This window comes from Panicum virgatum, chromosome 5N (assembly GCF_016808335.1).
Source record: "Panicum virgatum strain AP13 chromosome 5N, P.virgatum_v5, whole genome shotgun sequence".
NCBI lineage: Eukaryota > Viridiplantae > Streptophyta > Magnoliopsida > Poales > Poaceae > Panicum > Panicum virgatum.
In genome coordinates, this window is record NC_053149.1 from 31569332 (window position 1) to 31580159 (window position 10828).

The 10828-nt window shown below is 42.6% G+C and overlaps 1 protein-coding gene across 1 annotated transcript; it reads left to right on the plus strand.

Moving 5' to 3' along the window:
• Nucleotides 1–2123: 2123 nt before the first annotated feature.
• On the plus strand, nucleotides 2124–8683 carry LOC120674406 (protein ROLLING AND ERECT LEAF 2-like). Its single transcript, XM_039955594.1, has 4 exons — nucleotides 2124–3467; nucleotides 5316–5494; nucleotides 6247–6470; nucleotides 7692–8683. Exons 1-4 carry the CDS (start codon nucleotides 2279–2281, stop codon nucleotides 8491–8493), a joined length of 2394 nt encoding a protein of 797 aa, XP_039811528.1. The 5' UTR covers nucleotides 2124–2278; the 3' UTR covers nucleotides 8494–8683.
• The last annotated feature ends 2145 nt before the right edge of the window (nucleotides 8684–10828 follow it).

Consider the following 10828-nt stretch of genomic DNA (forward strand, 5'->3'; position numbering starts at 1 on the left):
GAGGCCGAACCGCCTCAGAAACGAGCTAGGCCGGCCGGCCTACCCCCTTTCAGGCTCGCCTCGGTCTCATCTTTCGTGTGCAGACTCCTCGCATCTTCTAGAGTTTATGTCCTTCACGATTGCACCCCTTTTGACGTCGTTATCTTAGAGATATCTTCGAGGAAAGGATAGGATAGGGAATCCTTCCTTAAATCTTCATTTGCTTTGCTTAATCCCGAAGTATCTTGATCTCATCTTCGTGGGCTCGGTCCTTTGGGCTCTCTTGGAGGATGGATGTGCATGAATGGGCTTCGAATCAACATGGGCTTTGGTCCTTCCTTTGGGCTTTGGCATTCGTCTTTCTCCGTGTTAGCGCTCGATCACGGGCCTCGTCATTTCATGCTCTAAAATAGACCAAAAACCTGCAAAAATGAAGTTCCTCCAAAATATATGTGCAAGTGTGAAAATGACCAATAATTAGGCCGGGGTTAGGACGGTTAGTGATTTTGATATTAAATTCATGCCATTATCAAGGATAAACAAGGGATAAAGTGGGTACTTAAGGAACGCCAACAATCCTTCAACATCAAATTGACGGTTTGTGCTAGACAAGGTGTCCAAGCAATGTGTTCATACACCTATCTTAGTTCCTTGCATGCTTTCTTGTAGTTCGAGCTGTTGTCGGTGACTACGTGCACGACATTCTCCGGTCCAATCTCATCCACCACCTTTCGAATCTCCTGCAAACAAAGATAGATTGTTTAGTAACATGTCAAAACATACTCAATGTGAATGGAACATGTTTAGGGGCTACCTTGAGCAAATATGCGGCATCTTGAGTTCTTCCACTCGCATCAATAGACTTATGGAACCACATGACCCCATTGCAATATATCAAAAAGTTGATGACACTCATCCTCGCCGGGTCAGTCCATGAATCACACATCAATGTGACGCCAAATAAGGGCCAGTCTTTTTGAAACTTTACGTATCTCGTCTTCAAGTCTTGCTCGTTCTGATCAAGGTACTTGCCATCAATATTGCGTCCAGTGGGTGATGCAATACCTTCACCTGCAACCATATGAAAATCATGAGATACAAGAATGTAAGCTCATAGGTGTCATTCCAATGAATGAAAACTTACCCCACTTCTGTGTCTCCCTGACCGTGCTAACAAAGTATGGACTGTCAGCCTGTCTTCTAGGTACTCCTGCAATATGAAAAAAATTTTACCAAGCTTTACCAATAGTTTCCTTTGCATTCCTACCCTTCTGCGTCCAAGAGCCTGTATCAATCCTTGGTTGCGTCATTCCTCTTCTCCCACCGGCTGCCAAGTTATAGTCCTCCACCACAGGACTCTCCCTCTGTGAAGTTACCCTTCGAAACATCCTCTGCATAGCATTCCCCCTCGTCGAACCACTCCCCCCTCCATGCTCGTATACACCTAAATCAAATCTACCTAAATCCTACTACATAGTGTAAAAAATCATCTAATACAAATAAATCTTACCTACATTCTAAATACACCTAAGTCATACACCTAAATCCTAAAACAAATCATCTAATACTCTAAATCATAGGGGGGAAACAAAAAACATACCTGGTCGCGGCTAACCGCCGCTCGTGGCCGGTTTACCACTGCTCCGGGCCAGTAAATCGAGATGCGAGAGCGGCAAACCGGTCGGGGCCAGTAGATCCGCTACCGGCCCGGCTTACCGGCGCTCCTGCCCGGCTAGCCGCGTGCTATGGGCGGCTGGCCGGGGTCGAGCGCGGTCGGGGCGTGCTGGCGGCGGACCAGGCGCGAGAGGAGTGGGAGCAGAGTCTGGGGGGACGTCGGGTGGAGGGTTTCTGGGGGGGGCTTAACTGGACGCTGCCGCACGATGGGCCTTAATGGGCCATCCCTTTTTTTCTTTTTCTTTTTGAATTTAACTTTAAATGTCTGCAAACTATACTAAATGAACGAATTTTTGAGAAAATTTGACATCATTAGATTCGTCGCATCTTGAGGTATTTTAGGAATTTTTTTGAGAATTTTTTATTTTTTAAATTCAAATTTGAATTTTAAATTGGAGCCGGTTTGATACCACCCAAACCGTAGCTGGACCGGTTCCCAATGATTTTTTTTAACCCTGGTCCCAAAGAACCCGCTCCTATTCTGCTTTCCCCACTGTGCATCCAACGCTACCAGTCCTCACCAAATCACCCCACCCGACAGCGCCGCCGCCGCATCAAGCCCTAGCACCAGGAATCCCACCTCAAGAATCGCAAGAACCCCGTCGACTCGCCTCCGGCCGCCTCGATGGGGTGCGGGCAGTCCAAGATCGACCAGGAGGAGGCTGTGAGCCGGTGCCGGGACCGGAAGAGGCTGATGGCGGACGCCGTGGTGGCGCGGAACGGCTTCGCCGCCGCCCACACTGGTTACACCGTGCGCCTCAAGAGCACCGGCGGCGCGCTATCCGACTTCGCCCACGGCGAGGTGCCCGATCCTAGCCTGGTAGCCTCCCATTCCCACCACGCTGCGGCCGCCACCGCCGCGGCGGCGGCATCCGTCTCCGCGCCACCTGGCCCCTCCGCCGCATCCGTCATCACAGCGCCGTCCCCGCCACCGCCGCCATTTCCCGACTTCTCCCATTCCAGCCTCCAACGGTCCTCCTCCACCCCCAACATCCCTATGCCGGACCAGAGGGCGACCACCAAGAACCGCCCTCCTGCTGATGCTGCTATCCGAGAGGAGGATGAGGATGAGCAGGATGATGATGGGCATATCAGGTCAGATAGTGACGATGATGATGAAGATGACAGTGATGATGATGACGACGACGATCACCATGAGCATGATGATGTTAGCGTGGACGGCATGGTGCACGCACAGCCACTGAAGCGGATCGTAATGGACAGTGTGGGATCTTCTCCAGTGACACCGCCTCCACCCCCACAGCTAAACCAAACCCCACCAACGCCTGCCACCACAACCCCACCGCCTCCAGTGCCGGAGTCACAGATGGCTACCTGGGATTACTTTTTTGGCCCAACTCCCACACCCCCGCCCACCCTGGAGCAGCCTGCAGATGATACTTGGATGGAAAGGCGTGACAAGGAGCCAGTGGCTGAGGTGAAGCCGCCTATGGCAAAACCAGCTGTTAGTGAGCCAGCTGCTGCCGAGGAAAGGCCACCACAGACAGCTGCAGAGAAGGAGAAAGCAATTGAGGAGATGGTGGCTAACCTACCTCCATCAAAACCTATTGTTAGGAAGCCACCCAAAGCACCTGGCCCACCACCGACTGTACACTACCAGCATGCCTCCTCAATGGGTGCAGTTGAAACTCGGAAGGGGAAGATGATGGTTGCATCAGGAACTGCCAGCTTGCTACAGATTGTTTCTCAGCTTGATGATCACTTCCTTAGAGCTTCAGAGAGTGCACATGATGTGTCAAAAAAGCTGGAGGCCACCCGAATGCATTACCATTCCAACCATGCTGACAGCCGAGGCAAGTGTTGCTGCTCAATTTGTTTCTGTTCTTTAGTTATTTGATGCTGCACAGCCACTGGGTCAGGAAATATAGTGTGTTAATGTTTCCTTATTTAGATTGATCATGTAATTTATGCTTGGGTGTCCACATCATTTTGGAATAGCAAACTGCGGAGACTAGAATTCTTCCCTTTAGCTTGTAGTGTCACTATCATGGGCTATATCGTATATGACACTTTGATTGAATATTTGATCTTTTTTCTATGTGAATTGGACATGAGTAGGCCCTTTTGATTTTTGGGTTAATTGGATATATGCATTACAATGGTTACACTTCAGATATGCCATTACTATTTGCAATATAGGAAATATACCACATACCCTTGATTTTTTAGCTGCAGCACCTTGAAACTTTCATTGTATTTGGCCTTGTTTATGTAAACCATAGAATACCTCATTTTAGTGCAAGTTCACCAATAATATCATCTGCGTCTTTTGTCCAAGCTGTATAAAATAGATTACTTTTACTCAGCTTTATTGCGTTTTATGAATACAAAATATGTCTGAAGATTTTGTAATGTAATCCACTTGCTTGCTTAGTGTGCAACACTGTATAAAATTTGTATAATATGTTTTTGAAGTCTAGTGGCTGTAAGGTGTTACAGCTACCTCATTGAAGATTGAACATATTCATCTATTTCGGGTTGTCGTATTATTACACCTTGAAAGAATTAGTGAACTGAAATTCTCTGGATCAGAGAGCTTTGGTGGTCACCAATTCGATTTGAATTAATGGTTTAAAATTGTTTAAACACATTTACTTATTTGAAGTGGCAACAATCTGTTTGAGCCAAATATTTTGCTGTTGTACCATGTTTACATGTTGTGGCAATGTTCTCATGTTCCATTTATATTTGCTACATTTTGTTTTAAAGGTATTTTTATATCATGCGGGTACTCTACCGCTAACTTTTGGTTTGGGTAAAAATCCTTCGTTTGTTTTGTAGCGTGTGTGTTGCAAGGTTCATAATTAGTTCATTTCACAACTTCATAAGGGAACTATAAGTAGCGGTTGGTTATTTTGCTCGTAATTTAGTCATTAGTACTGTTTGATTACAATAATATCACCGAAGGCTTTTCCTTTTTTTTTTTGCTTTCAACATAAATTCCTTTGACATATCAATATGTAGGTTTCTTTTCATTATGAGCCAACAATATATACCCACAATAACTGTGGTAAAATGTTAGAAAGCCCAGATCAGGTAGTGGATGCGTCGACTAGTGGTAGTCAACCCTTGGTCTTCTTGCCTAAGCATTGTGTCGAACCACATTAATGTTATAAAATGGCAAATGGTTCTTACTGGTACAATGCCCCATTCCATCTCTGGCTGCTGTCATCGACACCTCTGATTAGAAATCGGATAAGTTTGTTGATTAGATGAGCAAGTTATATGCATATTTTTGCTAAGATGTCATTTATTTCTATAGCAGATGTACTGTAAAATATGAAAACTATCTGTTGCATTTTCCAACTTTCACTTGCCTTTTGCGCTTCCAAGTTAGATTTTAAATAATGCCATATCATACTGTCAGATTTTAGAGACTTTATGCGACAACTGCCATTATCTGTACAATTAAGAATCAGCTATCTGAAGCATCCGAAGGGAACATGTTCAAGAAGTCAGTACATCATGTAAATTTGATTTGAGTATGAACTTTAAAGATGTACATGTAGCTTCCTTTCCCCGCGTTGTTGCCCTCTATTTTTGACTGAGCTTTAGTTTTCTTGTTATGAATTGCCATTTATCTTTCTTTCTAATGCATGTTGATTTTGCGCTGTCCTAACATCTTTTCTTGATGTTTCCAGGTCATATTGATCACTCTACAAAAATTATGAATGTTATCACGTGGAACCGCTCCTTCAAGAATTTACCCGACCACGATGACCTGCATGATAATTTTGAGATTGATGATAGATTTGAAACTCATGCTGCGGTTCTAGATAGAATGCTTGCTTGGGAGAAAAAACTGTATGATGAAGTGAAGGTAATATATGTGCAATTAATTTGTTAACATGAGTTCTGGTGCTATTGCTTTCGGAATTGTCTGTGTCTGGCCTCTTTGTTTTACATGTAAACACAGTACGTTGGAGCACTTTTATTTTTTTTGGATTATTCATTTCACTCTCATAATTTAAAATATTTATCTAGTCAATGGTCACCATTAATGAAAACACCTGTGCAGTTACATCCCTACTGTTAGCCTATCCTTGAACTTCTGTAACATAAACTAGCTGTTACTGTAATATACCTGTTGCAACTCATATTTTGAATTATTCAAGTATTGCTAACAATTCATCACAGTTTGTTGTTTCCCAAGAAATTGAGCTAGTGATTTTTTTTATTGGAAAACTCCAAGGGAAACCCCTGAAGCATAAAGGTGTGGCACCCAGGGTTTGAACCCTGGGTGGGAGCACTCCGGCCACTGACCTTTGCCATTGTACCGTCAGCCCCTTCACAAATGAGCTAGTGATTGCTGGGTTGCTTGCAATTATTATTCAAATTGCAATAACTTGAAATTCTATAAATTACGTACCAAAGAAGTCATCTGGCAAGTTAAGCAGAGTGTAAATGAAACTAGCTAATACAGAGTTTAGGCTTTTTGTTTCTTTTAGTATCCCCTAAGATTCAAACATGTTTAGTTATGGCTCATTTTCAATGCTTATTAGTATTATTGTTTCTTCAATTAATAACGACCCTGTGTTTTCTGCTTTGCCATCCCTGCATATGTCGAATTAGGCTGGGGAACTTATGAAAATCGATTATCAGAAGAAGGTGACTCTATTGCAGAAGCAAAAGAAACAGGGTGTTAAACTTGAAACCCTGGAGAAGACAAAAGCTGCCGTTAGCCACTTACACACAAGGTACATCGTAGATATGCAGTCCATGGATTCAACGGTTTCAGAAATAAATCGGCTTCGGGATAGACAGCTATTCCCAAAGTTAGTGGAGCTTGTTGATGGGTGAGTATTCTTTTGCAGCAAGAGGTTCTTCTATAAAATTTGTTGTAGCATACCTCTGGTGTACATTTCATTTACTTGCAATGGATTATATAAATGATATGGTCCTGCCTGTTTGTCTGTTACCTTGTATTCTTTGTGTCAACATGCTGTGATTAGTGTCTGATATACCTAGATCTTATCTCTAGCCTACTGAAACCTAGCATGTTTTGTTATTGCTCGATAGAGGTGGTGCTATAGTTTTATTGTGATTAATGGAACTGTGAAGCAAAAAGAAAAAAAAGCACACCGTGAAACTTTAAAGTCATCCAAGAGCTGGTGGTAGCCGTTGATTGTTTTTAAGTACCACCTGCACCTCCATTCTTTATTACTTTACTTTTGGGAGTCTGTCAGGATCTCCAATAAAGACTTCTGACATTGCTTTCTATACAGATGTTGGCAAACTTATTTAAATAATTTAGTGACTTCAGATGGAAATTTTCCTTTATTATTTAATGTGACAACCCTAAATACTTCTATGCATATTTCTGCTCAGTACTATTTTGAGAAAAGAACTGAAACATAGGGGGTATATTTGTTACTGCAGTGACATTGAGCTGTACCTTTCTGTACTACTTTTGTGTTTTCGAAGTATTAAACAACTGAAGATGTGCCTTCACATACACTTATTGTTATATTTTAAAATGCACTACTTATGGATGTCTTACAATATCATATTTGAATTTTCTGGTAGATAAAGCATTGCCCATTCTGTCTAGTATTACCCATACTGTCTGAAAAGGATATCAATCTTTTTCATTTTGGACATGCCAGTCATGTTTTGAATTTTGACTGTTTTTATGTTTGTCATGTGCAAACTGGTCACTACTCAACAGGGTTTTTTTCTATTAAGTGTTTGAATATTTCAAGCATACTTGTCAACCATTTGATTTCTTTGGTTTGTATGGTATGATAAAAATTTCTGCTTACCCAGAAAGTCAGTTTGTATTCCATATTATATGTATTATTGGTGTCTGTAGATAGAAAATGTGTAATCCAATAAAAAAACAGATGCTTCTCTTTAGACTTTAGTTTTATGCTTTTAATCAACAATAAAATGGCTTTGCATCTTTTGTAAAGATTTATCTTATTGAGACAAAGTGTGCTGTATAATTGTTTGCTGTTCTAGACTACTGCAACATTTGGACTTTTTTCTTACCATTTCCCCATATTTACCTATTGCAGAATGGCCAAAATGTGGAGTGCTATGCACCGTCATCATAGAAATCAGTTCATGATCATTTCAGGTATCAGAGGTTTTGAGATTCCTCCTGTTCCAAGAGAGACAACTGATTTGCATTACAACCAGACTTGCGAGCTACGGGACATTGTTAGGGAGTGGTACATGCAGTTTGAGAAATTGATGGACAATCAGAAAGCGTACATCAGAGCACTCAATGCATGGCTGAAGCTTAATCTCATCCCTATCGAGGGCAACATAAAGGAGAAGGTTTCGTCCCCTCCAAGGCTGGTAGATCCACCTATCAAGAACTTGCTGCATGCCTGGCATGATGAACTCGAAAGGCTTCCAATTGAGCTTGCAAAAACTGCCATCAAAACCTTTGCTGAAGTCATAAGCAACATCGTACACCTTCAGGAGGAGGAAGTAAACCTAAGGAGGAGATGTGATGGAACTCGCAAGGATCTGAGCCGAAAGAGGGCACAGTTTGACGACTGGCATCAAAAGTACATCGAAAGACAGGCAGCCATAGGTGAGGATGTGAACCCTGAAGCAGCTGAAGTTCAAAACGTAGATCCTGTCGAGGACAGGAAACGTGCCATCGAGGAATTAGAGATTAGGCTGACTGAGGAGGAAGGACACCACCTTAGGCACGCCAGGCAGGTGAGGGAGAAATCACTTGCAAACCTCCGGACACACCTTCCAGAGCTCTTCAGGAACATGGCTGATTTTTCTTACTTTTGCCATGACATGTACAACAATCTGAGAAAAGCTGCTGCCCCGCCCAAAGATGAAATCCATGGCTGATGCTGTAGGTTTGCAACTGTACTCAACCAGCGGTAGGGGAAAAAACTTTGGTTGTAGGTGTTTATTAGTACCTTGGAATCCGGATGTCCGTAATTTGTTGGAACGGGTTGTAGTCTTGTAGAGCTAGTCGGCATTAATCATGTTTGTAAATTGGAATAGTTATTTCCTGAGTGCCCATTGTTCATTGCCATCCTCTGTTCTGCGTTGATGTATTATTTCAAAATCGAGGACCTAGATGAGCCACTCCGTCCTCCACAAACTCATGGCCATCGTAAATCGGTGGCTGGAGGTAACTGGCTGCACTCAAAAGCTCCTAAAGACGGGGAGGAAATCCGTCCCAGTGCAAGCAAGCGGAGTGCACGTGCCCCTGCGCGTCAACAATCAGCAGCTCCTCCATCTGTCCCAACAAAAGACCGATGGATCAGCTGATGGTAAACAAGGAATGGCTGACTCTGGACAGTGAAAGAAATTTGCTAAAACGATAGATAATATGCTCCGAAAATTCTCAAAAATTTACACAAGATCCCTATGATAATAAGGAACGATTCATCTAGTCATCATTAAGATCAAATCGGACTCTAGGGGGTGATATGCTCAGGTTTTCAGAATGAAGTCAACCAGAAAAACTGGGTGTCCAGAGGGTGTATTTTGAACATAAATCTCAAACCAGTTGTCAAAAATTATTTAAATTTTTATGGTAAGATCATCACTTAGTTTTCTACAACTTTCATGTTGAACGATTTTTCGTTTGAACAACTTATGAAGATCGAAAAATTTCAGTTGTACAGACTGTTCAGAGTTAACAGTTTTACACAGAGTTGATCTAAAATCACAAATACCAAGCTAGAAGGCTTCAAAAATTCTCAAAATTTTACAAGAGTTTGATAACTTAGGGAACATCATTTTGTCTTACTACCCCAAGTCGGTTTGAATAAACTAACAGAGGGTTAAAACTCGTGGAAACCAATTTCCCTGAATTTGCAGACTATCTAGAGGCTCCTTAAGATAGGTTTTTAGCCGATTTGATTGAGATTTCTTCCAAAGATTTCTTTGTTAACCATTTTGAGGATGAATGCAGAACCTATCCGTCCTCACCAAGGAAAAGAATTGACAAGTAACCTTGGTCTTACGCAATTGACTTTGGTGGCATACATATTACGTCTCTCACTATGTAGCTACTCGATAGCTAGATAACCTAAGATTCGATTTCGAGTTAGCGTACCTGTAGAAAATTTGACAATATATAAATTGAACCTTCCGTGACAGCACTCACGAAAGCGTTCCCATACATTACCGATCACTATAGAACCGGCATCCATACAATTACCGCCGTATGGACAACGTTAAGCATACGTCATCGAAACAACATATTAACTGAGTACCGTCTTTGACGGGGAATTGAATTCCAGTTTCGAAACATTACTCCCCATATAATCAACCGAAGTTGGTATATGGGCAGCAGCTCAAGTAGGCCACTGCCTGAGCTCCAGCGTTCGGCTCGCATCACCGACGGGAAGGTCAGACTCCCTCAGCTGACTGAGTAAGCATACCTTCGCGGCGACAATGTAGTTGCAGAATTTAAATCACAGAATTTAAATACTGAAAAGTAAAGTGCTGGAAGTTAGCCATACAATATAAGCCACCTGATTATACCCATAAGATCCCCTAGGGCTTTACGTCCTAGACTTGTCCTTGGAGATCCTAAGCTCTTTCAAAAACTTTAGTAGTTTTGTAGTCAAGTTTTAATTTGTTGTTTTGAAAACCGAGGCTGTCATCTCTGGTAGACTGTCTGCGAGCTCTGATGCCAGCTGTGGCGGAACCACCCAAAACTACTGGGCCCGGGTGCACTGATCTTTGTTGCTAAGCAACTCTGACCCAATTTGGCACTCACCGGTAGTTCCCTCGAGTGAAGCCTCGATAAAAGCCACACTATTTCAGGATCAGCAGACAACACTCACACGAAGGTGAGCCCAGAGATTACAACACAGAATATTTTTTACATCTCATAGTGATTGCAGCGGAAAGGAAAATTTATTACAAACCAGGTTCAGAATAGTAAAGTACTACAGAGTTCCATCTACTCAAATTATTCAAGTCTCAATGTTCAGTGGAAGCATTAAAAGATAACTAGCGAAATAACGTGATGCATCGATAAGCCCGTACGAAAGCGTCACTCAGCGGGAGGGTGGTCAGCACCAACTGAAGGGCCATCCCACTCAACAGACCAACCCGGAGGCAAGGTACACGGCCAAGTAAGACTCGCGAACAGATCTTCAAAGTTAGTACCTGAAAAACAGTGCCACAAGAAAGACTGAGTATACTAATACTCAGCAAG

What these genes read in the sequence shown, in the direction of transcription:
- LOC120674406 (XM_039955594.1), top strand. Translation starts at nt 2,279, where the DNA reads ATGGGGTGCGGGCAGTCCAAGATCGACCAGGAGGAGGCTGTGAGCCGG. An exon ending in CAACCATGCTGACAGCCGAG is followed by an intron (nt 3,468 to 5,315) that starts GCAAGTGTTGCT and finishes TGATGTTTCCAG; the next exon opens with GTCATATTGATCACTCTACA. An exon ending in TTAGTGGAGCTTGTTGATGG is followed by an intron (nt 6,471 to 7,691) that starts GTGAGTATTCTT and finishes TACCTATTGCAG; the next exon opens with AATGGCCAAAATGTGGAGTG.